The 16,476-nt window shown below is 42.4% G+C and overlaps 1 protein-coding gene across 3 annotated transcripts in view; it reads right to left on the bottom strand.

The window, feature by feature from the left end:
• REPS2 (RALBP1 associated Eps domain containing 2) overlaps nucleotides 1-16,476 on the bottom strand; it is a 142,231-nt gene that overhangs the window by 93,756 nt on the left and 31,999 nt on the right. For all 3 annotated transcript variants that reach the window (XM_054973727.1, XM_054973724.1, XM_054973726.1), the window contains exon 2: nucleotides 4,293-4,416. Coding sequence is in view for 2 of the 3 variants with exons in the window: in XM_054973724.1 (XP_054829699.1) it covers nucleotides 4,293-4,416 (124 nt within the window). In the remaining variant the exon portion in view is untranslated. The remainder of the gene's footprint in view (nucleotides 1-4,292; nucleotides 4,417-16,476) is intronic.

The following is a 16,476-nucleotide window of genomic DNA, read 5'->3' as shown; positions in this document are numbered from 1 at the left end:
TGATGTCATCACACTCTAGTATTCTTCCAAATTCTTTGGCTAATGCTAGAGCATCAACACCCCCCCTCCCCATGCACAATGATGTCACTTCTGGGTTGTGCCGGAAATGATATCATTGAGTCAGGGACACTGATTGCCCCTCCCAAATGGAAGTTCCCACCTTTCCCCATCTCCTGACAGTTGTTAGACCTGGCAAACCTAGTTTGGGACCCAAAGCAATATAGTAGACTAGGGGTGTGCACCCAATGGGAGGGGAATGAGGGAAGAGGCACAAAAAGGGTGGCTTTAAGTTTCAAACACCTCGCTGCTTGCTTCATCCGATGGGTGCCTCCTCCCTCTCCCATCAGGGAAAAAAGCGGCAGGGTGGGAAGTTTGAAAGCAAGCAGCACTTTTCTTGCTTTGGAAAGCTTTTGCTTTGGGATGCTTGTGGCAGATTCGAGAATTCCGAATCTTTCCAAATTGGGCCCTATTAAGGTTAAAAAACCCAAATTGGAATCCCGAGGCACAGATCCCTTTGGTAGACTATGCTGAAAGAATATTTATTTATTTATTTATTTATTTTATTGGGGGCCTTTTCCCCAATGAGGACCCAAAGCAGCTCACATCATTCTCCATTTCATCGCACAACAACCCTCTGAGGTAGGTTAGGCTGAGAGTGTGTAAGTGGCCCAAGGTCATCTAATGACCTTCTAGGACACTGTGAGGATTCGAACCTGGGCCTCCCAGATCTTAATTTGACATTCTAAACCACTACATCACACCAGCTTTCATAATATCACATTGGAAAGACCTGCTTAATTCACAGGTAAATTTTCAACAATTCACTGTTCACTAGAGATGGGCACAAACTGAAATACAAACCAAAGTTCGTCACGAACCACAATGAACTTTAGGCTGGTTAGTTTTTTGTTTCATCATGCAGACAGCCTGGCACCATCAATCAATTTCCTAGGCAACCGGAGATGGGCTTTCTGCAGTAGAGGTGTTCACCCAGTCGTTTTTCAGCTGAAAAGAGGCGTCTGAAAGCAGCAACACTTTTCTTGTCTACAAAAGTGTTGCTGCTTTCAAAGGGCCTGCTGCTTTTTTCAGCTGAGGGGCATCCCCCTTGCCTACAAGGAAAAGTGTTGCTGCTTTCAAAGGGCCTGCCGCTTTTTTCAGCTGAGAGGAGGGGCATCCCCTCCCATCAGCCGAGGTCCTTATCACACTGGAAATTATTTGTTTTGCTTCCCATGTTTGCAGGAGTTTGCTTATTCCCTGATGGCTTTAACATTGTAACATTGCAATATTACTGCACATTCCTCCTGGTTTTAAAACCCAGGAAAGGATTAAATGGCTCCTTTCCCCTCCCTCCCAGGCATGTTTCAGGCTTTGAAAAAGAGAAAGTTTTAGCGTTTTGCACAGTCCTTTGGAAACAAAGTGGCAGGGAAGCTGTTGCTTCATCCCCTCCCAGCTTCCCAGATACTTTGTTTTCAAAGGGCTGTGCTTGTTTTTTTCTCTCTTTTTCAAAGCCTGAAACATGCCTGGGAGGGAGGGAAAAGGAGCCATTTAATCCTTCCCTGGCTTTTAAAGCCAGGAGGAATGTGCAGTAAAATTACAATGTTACAACGTTACAACCCTTTCTTGCTTTTGAAAAAAAATGTGTGCATATGCCAAAGGAGGAAGAGAAAAACCAGCCATTTAACCCTTTCCTGGCTTTTAAAGCCAGCAGGGAATAAGCAAACACCTGCAAACATGGGAAGCAGAACTGATATTAAAATGCTTTAAAGTCTCAGTGTGAAAAGGACCTCAGTTGATAGTAGGAGGCCATGCAATAAAAGTATTGCTGCTTTCAAGCCCGCAGCTTTTTTCAGCTGATGGAGGATCCCATCAGCTGAAAAGTGGCAGGCATTTAAAAGGGGGAAACCGGACGAACAAACCCCTATTCTGCAGACCATCTGCTGCCCTGAAAGTGCTGTTTTCACAAACCAAACAAACCAGTTCGTGAACCGGGGCAAATCTGTGAAAGATCATGGTTCATGAAATGTGACGAACCATGAACCACATGGTTTGGATTTTTCCCAGTTTGTGCCCATCTCTACTGTTCACAATTCTCTGAAGTTCAACCTTCCAAGGACATAGGCTTAGCTGGTTGCCAGTCTCACAGTTTAATCCTAAACAGAGTTACTCTAGTCTAAGATTACTGATTTCAACTGGCTTAGACGAGTAATTTTGCCTAGGATTATGCTGTTAGTGTAGGCACATCTTCGTGTTCTCTTAAAAGCTGTTCTTGCTTACTGCAATAGCAGCTGCTCAGGTTTCTGCAGATCACTGTGGTCTGTTGCACAACAATCTGCAACTGCTTCCTGTAGCTGTTGCTTCCACACTTCCACTTTGCCCTCTTTTTTCCTCACCACAATTTTTTTTTTTACTCTTGAAAGTACTCTTTTGTATTTGCTGGTCACACAAATGAAACATTACCCCTAAATTGATCTTGTATGCTTTGAAGGAAATTTGCTCCTCTAATTAGGTGACAAGTAAGATAACCCCAAAGCCTATTTTAACTTTTAACCTGCGTATCTATCATTGGACAATGAACAGGAAGCAGCCTGCAGAACATGCACTGTCAGTACAGCCTAACACCCTTCTTTTGAGCTTTTATCTGATACAAGTTCAGCTCCACTCATGCAACATCTAGGGATAGTGCCTTTGCCTCATTTCCCCTCCTTACTGCAGCCCTCGCTCCTGCCATATGGAATGTTGCTCAGATGAGTCTCCCACACCTGCAAAAGCTTTAGAGGGAGGAAAGGGTGCTTCCATGAGCTATCTTCCTTCACAGGAGTTTGGATCTACCCTGTAGGTTACTTGGATGTGCTTTAGCTTTGCACTGATGAATTCTTTTTCATAAGTTGTTTTTTTTAGCTCAATACATGAAAAAAAATCTATTTACATTCTTTTAATTGATTAATACAAAGCCCAGTTTTGACTTTCTGTATTATTTTAATAGGATGGGTTTCACAGAAAGTAATCATGCACACATAAATACAATCTAACTGATTGTAAATACCAAGATCATGAAAGAAAATATGAAGATGACAGAAACAAGTTTATAATGATCACACAAAGCTGAGCAGTTACTTTGACAATGGCCTGGGCGTCTATATTGCTTTCCCATGATTAGTCCTAATGGTTTACAAACCCGAATGTACAGTTTTTAGGTTTAGCTTAGCAAGTTAACCATGGCCTCAGAGAGCACATTCAGAAAGACATCAGTGAAACTTCTATGTTACCTTCCTAGCAAAGGTGCTGCAGGGATGGGGAAACTGCCTCAACTATGATTTACTTGGTGTATAAGGAACAATGTGAACCATGGCTTGCAAACTCCCTTCAAAGCACAGATGTACATGTTTGCAGCTAATCTTTAACCACGATTCAGGTCAGTGATTCTCAAACTTTCGAAAGTGGGATCCTCATAAATTTCTGTCATTTGGATGCCTCATTCCAATGCAACTCCATACTAATTCCCACCTCCCTACTAAAAACATAATACTTTCACACCAATTAATATTGAACACGTTATTTGTTTTCTTTTTTAGTATTTATAAATACATAGTAATATTGAACAACAGGCTGCATGGAGACTTCAGGGCCATTTTTCATAATATACAGAGGCAAACCTAAATTTGTCACTGAGTATAGCTGCAGTTCTTGCAGCCAGCAATGAGCTGTGGAGCCCCTGCTCAGCTTGTATCCTACTGCTGCCAATGTCATTTCCAGGAGGGAAGAGCAGAACAGGCTACAGCCATTGCTTCCTTTTTTGCCAGGACCTGACAAACTGTATATGGATTGCTCACCTTGCAGCAAGCTAAATCTCAGTATTCCTCTCTAATGGAATGAATGACTTCATGAGTAAAAAGAAGGAACATGGCAGCTCTGTTCTCCCTTTTCCCACAGCCCAAAGTCTCTGCACCCAGCCAACATGTTCCTTCTCTTGTGACCCATCTGTGAAAGAATTGTGACACATTTTTGAACACAACTCATAGTATGAGAACCACTATTTTAATTATTCAGATGGATTATTTAACTATGAAGATAAACCATGGTTAAGCATTACTTCTGTATAGTGACATAGCTTTACAGATGAAGCATCATTCCCCATATATTAGGCAAGATGGCCTGCAAAGGCATTTGAATTACCCTTACAACAGTTTTACGTTATAAAATTATTATCTTCAGTAGGACGTAGCCATACAACCAGTCTGGATAAAACATAAAATCAGAAATTAGTAACCAGTTAAGCCTTGCAAGGTACCTACCATTCTGAATGTTCTCTAATCGTACAGGGATACCAGACTGGGCAGCTGCAATGAGCTTCAAAGCAACATAAAACTGAGCATGACCAAAATATCCAACACGTTTAGCACCACATAATTCTGTAATCTGAAAAAAGAGATATGAAGATATTAAAATGATTAATGCTTTAAATTTTGAACAAATGTCTTAAATCTTGAAACCATGAAGATGTGTACTATGGGATAAATATTAACACCAGTTTTCTTACACTTTACAGAGAAATTGCTGTAGCAGATAGCAATCCTTCTCAAGGGGTTGTGACATACAGAGAACATTCCACTCCAGAACTGGTTTCCCCTTATCCTCACATTCTCTCAATATACGTGTTTCCACACTAGATTCTATTACATGTAAAGTGTGTTGTTTACACATTTTAATTATTTTGTCCAAACTCAAAGAAAACTATTTTTCATAACCGGGAAAAAAATTGAACTGGTATCAGTATCAAGTAGGATATATGGAAGAATTAAAAGGAAGAAAAAGCAACCACCACCACGAACAAGTGAAGGATTATTATCTAAATTTATTCTTTCACTCAATGTAAACTGGAATAAAATATGTTCTCAAGAGCAGAACAAGAAGTACTTTCATTATCTTCTACAAAGGCACAATTGCCTTTGTACAGCAAGTTGCTTCTTGGCTTTTGAAAAATTCACTGTCTTCCTTCAAAGGGCTATAAAGTAAACATTTATGCAAGATCCAGAGGAGTTTATACAAGGCAACTCACTAAAAGCATGGTATTAAAACAATTGCGCTGCAGATTCTAGTCAAGATGCAAAGTCTTTAACCAAACAAAATTTCTAGCTGCTTCCTGTGAAGACCAGTAGGTAAAAGGTAAAGGTAGTCCCCTGTGCAAGCACCAAGTCATTACTGACCCATAGGGGGATGTCACATCACGATGTTTGAACTGACTTTATCCAGGAAAAAACTGAAAGATGGGGGTGGGGCCAGAACATTCAGGAAAAAATGGGCTTGTCCCCCCAAGGATTTGTTACCCAAATTTTCTGATGGAAAAACTGGAAACTTTTGGAGAACACTGAAAAATCCTGTGAAATGTTTTTCTTTTCTTTTGGAATGAGTGATGACATGTAGTCTGAACTAGCAGACTGAGAGGGAAAGAGACCTCTGGGTCATAGTGAATAGCTCAATGGAAATGTCAACTCAGTGAGCTGCCGCAAGGAAAAAGGCAAACTATGCTAGGGATTATTAAGAAATGTACTGAAAATAAAATGGCCAATATTATAATGCCCCTCTATAGATCTATTGTGGACCCTCACATGGAATACTGTGTGCAGTTCTGGCTACTATATCTCAAAAATGACACTCTAGAGCTCGAAAAAGTACAGAAGAGGGTGACCAAGATGGTTAGGGGGTTGGACTGCCTTTCTCAAGACAAAAGGCAGAAGAACATGGGACTTTTCAGTTTAGAGGAGATTGCTAAGGGGAGACATGACAGAGGTTTATAAAATTATGCATGTAGTAGAGCAGGTGGACAGAGAGAACTTTTTCTCCCAGAATACTAGAACTCGAGGTCATCCAATGAAGCTGATGGTCAGTAGATTCAAGCCACACAAAAGGAAATCCTCATCTACACAACAAATGATTAAGATGTAGAATTCACTGCTAGAAGATATAGTGATGGCCACAGACATCGACAGCTTTATAAGAGGACTAGACAAAGTCATGGAGGATAGGTCTATCAGTGGCTACTAGCCATGGTGAGGAAAGGGAACATCCACATTCAGAGGCACTGAACCAATGATTCTCCATCACCACAGTTTGGGAAGCAAGTAAAGCTTTCATGGTAGGGAATCTGATAGCTTTGACCTCAAAGAAAAAGAAGGAGAAAGCAGAACTGATGAATGAAATTATAACCAAAATTCAACATTCAGAAGGACAACATAAGAAATCTCTTAAGAAGTCAATATTAATCAAAATTAAGCAATTAAGAAATCAATTGAACTTGTTGCAAGTTGAAGAAATGCAGAAGAAACTAAGTTTTATGAAGGAGAAATATTTTGAACATGCAAACAAACCAAGTTGTTCTCTGGCTTATTGATTAAGAAAAGAATCTGAAAAAAGGAGGATTACAGCAGTTAAAAAGTCTGATGGAATAACATATATAGAAAAAGAAATACATCAACAATGTATTTCCTTTTTTCTAAATTGTATAAGAAAGAAACCTCTATAGAACAAGGACTGGAAGATTACATTAAAGACACGTTAATTTCAAAGTTTAAGTTAGAAGACAGGGAGGTGTTGAATCACAACATTACAGTGCAAGAGATTTCGCAAGCTATAAAGAAATTGAAAAAAGATAAAGCTCCAGGCCCAGATGGGCTAACATGTATTACAAATGTTTTGAAGAACTGATGTTGTTGCTCCAAAAGGTGATGAATAAAATAAGTAAAGATAAGATTCTATCCCCAACGTGGCAGAAGGCACATATAACACTGATTTATAAAGAGGGAAATGATCCAATGTTACCTCAATCATTTAGACCTATTTCGTTATTGAAAGTGGATGATAAATTGTTCACCTCCATTCTGGCATAAAGGCTTAAGAGATGCATAACAAACACACATTCTGATCAGACAGGTTTTGTTTCCAAGAGAAATATGAAAGAAAATGTCTGATTTGTAATTGATGCCATAGAGTTAGTAGGAAAAAAAGGATATACGTTGGCATTTGAATGCACAGAAGACACTACAACATGTTATAGAACACCTTGTGAGTTCTGGAAACTATTCAGGATTTAAAGTCAATAGAAAAAAATCCCAAAATAATTCCTAAATTTCTAACAAGACAAGAAGAGGAAAAAATTCAAGAACTATCAGGATGCGAAATAGTAGTAAATCCAGTAAAATACTTGGCATAAATCTAACTGGACAAAAAGAAACATTATTTAAAGATAATTATGAAGTATTATTGGAGGAAAATTCAAAAAGATTTAGAAAGATGGTCCAAGCTAAAATTGTCCTGGATAGGGATAATTTTCTGCTATTAAAACTTTTTGTTTCAAATATTCCTGATTAGTATAAAAGATAAGACACTGAAAGACTGGTAGAGACAGATAAATCAATTTATCTGGAATGGCAAAAATCCAAGAGTAAGATTTAAGGTATTGCAAGAAGTAGAGGAGGATTGGCAGTCCCAAATATCATATTATGAAGCAGCTGGTTTGGTTTGGATTACAGATTTGATCAAAAACCCTAAGGACAGACTAATACGTTTAGAAGCAGCTGGCTTGCTTGATGGGCTACATAATCACCTTTGGGTGAAAAAAAGAGCAAGGACACAACAAAAGGCTCATGTGGTAAGGGACAGCTTGACTCAAATCTGGGATTCGGTTAGAATGAGAATAAATCCTATGACATCTCCAATATTTTCACCAAGTGACGCCTTTTGTGATAAGAATCAGAGAAAAGATAATAACTTTATAACTTATCAAGATATGATAAACTCACGTGGAAAGATAAAATCATGGCAAGAGATTTGTGATGAAGGAAAGAAAATACAATGGTTGATATATCTTCAAGCAGTCTCCAGACTAAAAGAAGTCCTTAAAGATTACAGAGGTCAATTGAGGGATCTTACTGATTTTGAGAAGATAATCATGCAGAAAAAGAATCACATATTGGGTCAAATTTACAAACTTTTACTTCAATATGATAGATGCAGAATTTTGGAGAAGATGTAACATTTCAACAACGGGAAAATTTATGGACTAAGAGTATAAAATTTACTGCATGCCAATCACTTACGGAAAATTGGTATAAGATTTTTTTAGATGGTATATTACACCAAAAGGCATTGAAAAAATGGACAAGAAATATGTAGGATTGTGCTGGAAGTGTAAGAAGCAGATGGCTCCTTCTTTCATATCTGATGGACATGCAAAAAAAGTAAAAAAATTTGGAAAGATATACATGCTGTGATTCAGGAGATTTTAAGAGTTAATTTTGCCTTGAACCCCCAGATCATGCTGTTGGGAATAATACCAGATAACATCGATAGAACATTACATGAACTACTTCGGTATTTCCTGATGGCAGCAAGAATAGTAATGGCAAGCAAATGGAAAGAAGAAGAGAAATTTGGAAGGATACAATGTGAGAATATGTGGTGATGGCAAAGTTGACGAATTATATCAATTGAAGACCTATCAACAAATCTGAAGAGAAATGGGGAAGATACTTTGTTTATAATGGATAAAATTTTATGAGGTCTCAATTCTGTAAATCGGAAACAATTGTATATTGATATATTTTATAACTTGATTTTAATATAGTTAATTATATAAGATAATTGGTAGTTTAGATAAATGATTGGTAAAACAGATTGTATAATTTGGAAATATTTGGTATAAAGTTAACACGTTTATTGAAAAGTAAAGTATAAGCACAAGGTAAAGAGGTGCAGACGGGGTATAAGAATTTTTTTGTTCAAGATAAGGAATAGAAATAGGATAAAATCTTTTATAGTATTTCATATTTATACTAGAGATCATGGTAATTAGTTGCATCAAGAAACAAGCAGTGATACTGCCAATAATTGTTGTTGTTAAAAAGGGGAAAGATAGCATGGAGTAATAATGAAATAATGAGGTTTTTTATTATTATTAATAAGCAGGAATAGGCTTTCATTTTGCTTGCGTAGTACAGACGGGAAAATATATACAGTTAAGCTTAATAATTAATTAATAATTATATCAATCTCTATTTTAATATTAGTAAAGGTTTTGGTTCTTGAATTCTGTATTTTAGTAAACTTTGTAGCACATAGCCATATATTCGTCTTGACTTTCCTCCCCTTCTTACCCTCTGTCTTTCTGTACCCCCTTTTGTTTAAATAAAATAAAATGAAAACTAAAAACAAAAACAGTGCCGGGAGGCAACTTCAGGGGAAGGCCTTAGCTACCCTCTAGCCCTGTTGGTGGCCCTCCATAGCAACTAGTTGGCTATTGTGTGGACTAGATGGACCACAGGTCTCATCCAGAAGGGCTCTTCTTGTTCTTACGTCTTTTAAAGACATGGCTTTATCCACTCAAAAAGAAAAAGTATGTAGGAAAGTTTGTAGAAAATTAAGGAACTTATACTGTTACATTCTATAAATTGCTTATTACTATGATGTTATACTCTAAGTAATAAATTTTTATTGCTAAAGCAGCAAAAACAACTTTAGATTTGATAAAAAAAGTAAGTATTGCATTTTGGGTAAATATCTCAGGTTTTTTTCCAAAAAAGAAAAACAAAAAACCTTGAAAATCACTCCTCCTCACCAGTTCAAAATTTCAAGAACTTTTACATCTCTAGAAGAGCTGCAGAGCCAATTTGGAAAAGGCTTTATCCCAAACTATACCCAGCAGCACTCAAATTCTTTTGCTCACACTTGGAGAAAATTATTTTTTGCTATTGAGGTGGGGATTCAAAATAGATACCAACTTGGGCAAGCAGTTTCAGGCCACAGTACTCTTGCCTGTCCCATAAAGTGGGGCACATGGGCTATTACTTTCATAGTAAAAGGGTCACATGGAAAAGAACTGCTGAATCTATCCCCCCCTTACCTTAAATCCCCATGGGTAGGTGCAGGAAATAAACTGATCTAACTCAAAATACAATTTTCAGCTCTGCCTTAAATAAACTGACCAGGCACCACTTCATAGAATTCTCCATACAATAAGGAAGCATGATTATGGATCACGTGGAGCTTGTTGCTGTTGTCTCATCTTCCACTAATTAAGAATTAAGAGTTTTTGTATTCATCTCACAGCATGTTTTCGAACATGCACTGCTTCTGAGCGCAACATCTACTGATAGTAATGTTAAAAATGCCAACCCTGTCCCAAGCAGCAAAGTTCCTTATTAACAGAGGGACTAGAGATCTGGCAAACAAGTTAAAGTACCCGTAAGAAAAGCCATCTTAAAAAAATTAAGAAGAAATTGCTTCTCAGTAACTTTGCAACAGTTGGTGTAAACAATGCAGAGATAAGCTGACCACAATGTTTGGTCCCCAAAGACAGAATGCCAATTCCAGTCCACTTGACAAATTATTAACTTGACAGTTACAAGTGACCTGGCTGTTTAGAGGCCTCAGAGAGAAACAGAATCTGCCCAACTCTTGTGAGCACTTCTTTCTACTTTAGCTTATTAGTCTTGCTTCAGCTGTATCCAGAAAGCTTGATAAAATCTTTTGCTTCATTGTATTCAATTGTGGCTCCAAATCCACAGTGTGGAAACAATCATCTGCACGTCCCAAACTCCTCATCAGCAGAGCTACTTTGGGGACAGACAGACATCAGGGTGGACTATCACTGCCTGCAAAATTGGCCTAGGGGATTGTCTTTTCTTGGTAAGCCACACTGGTGTAAAAGAAAGCCCTGGGGTGAACTAGGAGCCACTGTCAGGCTATGGATGACAGGCTATGGCAGATAGACCCCTGCACCATCACAGCAAGAAGCCAGGCTCTTGGTTAAAGGTTTTATTCAGGAATCAGATCATTTCCACAAATATGTCCATAGGATTACTCAGAAGCAGGGTAAGCAACTAAGCAGTAAGAACAGGTTGACCGGAATGACATGTGGGGAAATCATTCTTCTTAATGAACACATTTACTCCTCCCCCCTCCCATCGGTAAAACAGGACTTTTGGTGCAAACCCGTCCTGAGAACGTTTCACATGTTTCTACTATCAGGTCTAGACACTGAGAAAGCAGGAGATCAAAGTTGAAACCTAGTAATTCATGGGAGCGAGCAGTGTACACAGTCAGAAGCACTGAGAGCTTCCAAAGTTAGATAAGACACCTGCAGCTTCAATAAGCCTGTGAAAGCAAAGCAGTTGTGGCACTGGCAATATGACATCAAGTTATAGCATGAAACATTGGTTCAAAACAACAGGTCAGCATCAAATAATGGCATGGATGGGGCACAGACATGACAGTGACGTCCTCTGAAATGATAAAGGCCTAATTGCCCTAATTAATTCTGCATGAGAAACTTGAGAAGTTTTACCTCACCCACAAGTGAAATGGTAATAGATTGCACTGAGTATTACTTTCCCACATCATTCCATCTATATTTAATATAAGAGACTTTCAACCCTTGCTTGTGTCTCAAAGAAGTGACAGTGGGTAATTTTAACAATTGCCAGAAATTCTATTGTAAAATCAGAGTTTTCAGCAATTCCTAGAGCTACAGGCTGGTGCCAGAGTTTCTGGTGTCTGAGGCTGGGGGCAGCTTCAGGGCTGTTGCTGCACCCGTGCGTGCGCACACCCCCAGACTGCTCAGTTGCCCCACACTGCCCTGGCCACCTGCTGCACTTGGCCCACAGTTGTGTGATAGTGGCGGCGGCGGCAGCAGCATAGGGCAACTTAGAGCCGGACCAAATGAGGCGAGGGTCGCGCAAGTTTTCTTGGAGGGATGGAACGGAATAATGACAGAAGAAAGCAAAGGGGAAGGGAAAAGAAAAAGACCTAGAGAAACAGCTGCACCTCAGGGTGTGCGCTTTGAATGAGCTGCTGAAGAAGCAAATCCTTCTTCCAGACACAAGCCCCCTTCCCACCCCAGACGCGAGGGCATCCTGGGAGAGAGCAGCAGCAGCCCACCCCGGAATGGTCTTTGGGTGCCTTTGCGTCCAGCAGGCTTATGCCTGGAAGAAGGATTTGAGTCTTCAGCAGCTCATTCAAAGCACACACCCTGAGGCACAGCTGTTTCTCTAGGTCCTTCCCACTTTCTCCTTTTCCTTCCCCTGTGCTTTCTTCTGTCATCATTCCATCCCATCTCCACCTCCAGTCCCCTAAAACAAACTTACCACTTTTCTTCCGCTCCTTTCCAGTTTGTGAGGCGATAGACAGGAGATGGGGGGAATGCTTGGCATGTGTGCATGTGTCCTCCCAGCCCTCCCGCTCAGTTGCTCTGCGGCATGCGCACCTGCGCCCCCTCCAGTGCCTCTGCACTTGAAGCGATTGCGGGACCTGCCCCCATTGACACGCTGGCCCTGGAGCTACTTGCCATCACTTCCAGGTTTTCCCTGGAACTGACATTGTCATGCTCATGAAACCATGTTTTAAAATACCCCCCCCAAACACACATACACACACACAGCAGTGAGTGGTGGCAGGCAATGAGAGTTTGAAGCAGGGACTTGGCAGCCCTATATGGTATAACTGATCTGGAATGTACAGCTTCAGAATGTGTGCTAAAGTAGCATATATGAACTCAGAAAATAAATCCCTACCAGGAAATATCAAGAGAAAGCCTCTTCCCTCCGCCTGCTAATTTTTCAGAGGTTAGGAATTAAAATATGTGACCCCAACAATTTTCTTTCTAAAGTGCAGCAGCTCCAGAAGAGCTTTATGAAACAATCTGATGTGTTTCATAAACCAGCTCCAAGTCAGCACCCATTTCTGAAATTTTGGAAGATATGTGTAGCTTCTCTGTAAGACTGATAAATTGAAGATTTCCCAACTGAAGCACACAATGTCAATATACATATTTGATCCTTGTCCTTCATAGTGAAATCTAGATTCAAAGGAACAGGGGAACTGCTAATATTTGTTCTATTTTATTTAGAAAAAAAATTATGCTGCCTTTTCAGGAACCTACCCAAGATGGCTTACAAAATATTAAAAGATCAGCTCCTTCATTAAAAGCCCGGGTGAACAAAAACATTTTGGCCTGTCATCTAAAATATAGTAAAGTATGTGCCAGGAGAGCCTCAAGGGAAAGGAAAGCTGGCAAGGCTGGCTCAGTGGTACTCTGCACACTGCGGCTGCGGCATTGGGCCGTGAAGAGCGGAAGAGAGCGGTGTAGGATTCCTGGTGGTGCTGCCACTTTTCCGGAGGTTGGCAAGAGGGTTGCAGTGGGGCTTAGCAAGCCACAGCTGGGGAGGCCAGCACACTAGGGGGCCCCTGTATTGGGAGCCGTGTAGGGCAGCTGTGCCTTTTGTGCATGCTGGTGGCCAGGCAGGGAGGAGGTGGTTGTGTAGCCATTTCTAGCAAAGGCAGGGGGGGGCAATTGAGGGCGGCTAGCATTTTGCGCCACGTAAGGCTCCCCCCTTTCCCAGGAAGTAGTTCTTGGCCCCTTAAGAGGGTAGCTTGGTGGCCTTGCTGCCCTGCCAAGTCCCACCCCCCTCCATTGTTCTGAGAGCGAGGGCTTGCCTTCTTTGGGCCTTGTCTTATCAGGGCGGATAGGCCAGTCTAAGGGGTTTTTTTGCCCGGGGGGCCATCTTGTTTGTGGGCTTTCAGCCTGTCGGCCATCTGGTCAGGCCCACATTGGCCATTTTGGGCAGGCCACCTCACCAGCCATTAGCAGTGTCTCTTGGCCTGGCAGCCATTTGGAGCAGGCCAGTTTTTCAGGGGGCAGTTTTATATTTGGTCCATCTTGCCTGGGAGCCTTCCTTTTGGTGAACAATTTTATATTTTGTCCATCTTAATAGGCATTTAATTGACAGGCCTCCAATTTCCAATACTGTTAAGTCTGCAGGATGCCTCCCAAGAAGGGCTCCGGGACTTCCAAAGGCAAACAGCCTGCTAAGCACCCCGCACCTAAAAGGCTGACTGTTGCATTGTCAACCTCCGATGACAAGGACGATGGCCCCACCAGGCAACAGATTATGGAGCAGATTTCTGCCCTGGAAAAGGCGCCTTTCAGTAGCTGGTGCTGAGGTGAAAAGAATGAGGCCTGTGAGGGCTGCTTCAGAGGCGGCATCTCTTACCGATATTTTGTATTGTTTATCTGCAGCTTGAGGGGTTATCAGGCATCGTAGGACCAACCACAGCGCCAGAAGGTGAGGGCGTAGACACATCGCAGGCAGAAGAATCGATGAAGGAAGCTGGCCCACTTCAGGCAATGGGGATGGATGGCTGATTTGGCCTAGGTGGCAGTGGCAGTTCAACTGCCTGAGTTGGAAGGTAAGGTACCTTGGCCCCAGCAGGGGTATGTGTGGCCTTGGGGGCCCTGGGTCAGGCCGCTGCTTCTGCGCCCCCAGGCATGCCTCAGGAATCATACACTCAGCCGGGCACTGCGCAGCCTAGTGCTGTTGCTGGGGGGTGGTCACAGTGGGGTCACCTGTCCTTTATGGGACAGGTGTCTGAGGCAGCTGTTTGGCAGCCTGCCACAATGTAGGCCCAGATGATTGGGACCCCGATGTTTTGGGGCATTGTGCCTGACTCCTGGAGGACTTTATTACTCTTACTCAGGAGCTTGGCGTACCTTTGGCCCATGAAAAGACAGAAGACCCTTCACAGATTCTTACATTCTTGAGAATTGAGTTAGACACGGTTCAGCAGACCCCCCCAGTTGCAAGCTGATAAGCTTAGGGATTTTAAGGCCTGGTTGTGTAGCCTTAGGAAGAACCAGAAGGTTTCATTGCTGGAACTGCAGCAGACCTGCCCTTGGTAGGGCTTTCCTTAGATGACTTTGTGATGCGATGGGTGCCCTTAGGCTCCCACACCATCAGATGCAGATTATGGCAGGCATGAGGGAAGATTTAGACGTGTGGAGAGAGTTTCTGGAGGCCTTTAACGGAATCTCCTTTCGGAGGCAAGATCTGTTACTGGAGGGGAAAGTTCAGATTTCCTCCGACCCCTTGGGCTCAACTGGTTTCGGGGTTTATGTCTGGGGCCATTGGTGTTCGGCCCAATGGCTGGCTGATTGGGTGGAAGAGGGTCTTTGCAGAGACCTAACTTTCCTCGAATTTATCCTAATCTTGGTGGCAGTTTACTTGTGGGGGAACAAACTCACGAACCGCTCAGTGCACTTTTGGTGAGAAATGTCAGTAGTCCATGCACTCAGTTCTCTCTCCTCTAAATTGCCTAAGGTTATAAAGCTGATCTGGGTGTTTACATTGAGGTGCTTACACCTTAACATTCTGTTCTTGGCCAGGCATGTTCCTAGAGTGAACAATGGAGTGCCAGACTCACTGTCTTGCCTACAGATGGACCGGTTTTGTCAGCTTGCCCTCGAGGCCGACTTGTTGCTGGCTCAGATACCTCAAGTCTTCTGGCAGATTGGTAGTCCAAGGCCTTCAGGGTCATTCAATTAGCCCTAGCCCCCAGCATTCAGAGAGCGTATGATTGGTGAGAGGTAGGTCACTGCCAGCTGTGGCCTATCCCTGTGGAGCACCTGAAGCACTTCTGCGTGTCGCAGAAAGGTAACGGACAGGTGGTCAGGTACATTAGGAGCCAGCTGGCAGCTCTGGCTTTCGTGTGCAAAGCCCATGGCCTGGCTGATACCACAGGTGACTTCTGCATTTGGAAGATGCTAGAGGGGTGGTCCTGGAAGGCTGCTGCACCCAGAGATCAGAGGCAGCCAATCTCCCCGGACATTCTTATAGGGCTGAAAGCAGTGTGGGCCTAAGTCTGTCACTCTAGATTTGAGGAGGTGATTTTCCATGCTGCTTCCTTGATTGCTTTCTTTGGAGTGCTAAGGGTCAGTGAGCTGGTTCCTCAGTCCCTTAAGGATGAGTTGGGGTGGGCCTTAATGGCCAGGGATGTGAAATTTAGAGGGGACCAACTAGTAATAACCATCCGGCACATCAAGACCAATCAAAAGCAGAAGGGAGCAGAGGTCATCCTTGGCCCGTGCACTGTAAGGCACTTGTGCCCTGTCTTTGCTCTCTGGAGTTATGTTACAGCCAGGAGTGATAAGCAGGGAATTTTATTCCATCATTCCAATGGTTCACCGCTGACCAAGTACCAGTTTTGGACAGTCACAGAGCAGGCGCTTAATAAATTGGGCCTGGCGAATGTCAAATTCGGCACCCACTATTTTAAGATAGGGACTGCATCCACGGCAGCAGCAATGGGCTTTACTGGTCCCAACATTCAGAGAGTAGGTCAGTGGTGCTCCTCCACCTATCAATCCTACGTTTGCCTCCTTTAATCCGCGGTAAACCTCTTGATGCTGTTTTCTTTTTCAGGTGCTGTTGGTCAATAGGAGAGGTGGAGGATCCTCATCTGTGGTCACAGCATGGTTTTCTGGGCAGCCCACCAGGCCAAGAGGATGCTGATCAGATCCCGGCTTGGCCTGAGCCAGTGGGCCACCAACAAGTGGCAAGGCCGAAGAGGCCTGCGATGGCTGGGGCTGCTTCCTTTGTTATTCGAGGGGAGGAGTGGCCCTCCATCTCACATATTGGTTGTTCACTTGGG

The sequence above is a fragment of the Eublepharis macularius genome, chromosome 3 (assembly GCF_028583425.1).
Source record: "Eublepharis macularius isolate TG4126 chromosome 3, MPM_Emac_v1.0, whole genome shotgun sequence".
Taxonomy (NCBI): Eukaryota; Metazoa; Chordata; class Lepidosauria; order Squamata; family Eublepharidae; genus Eublepharis; species Eublepharis macularius.
This window is presented reverse-complemented; position numbering and strand designations above follow the sequence as displayed.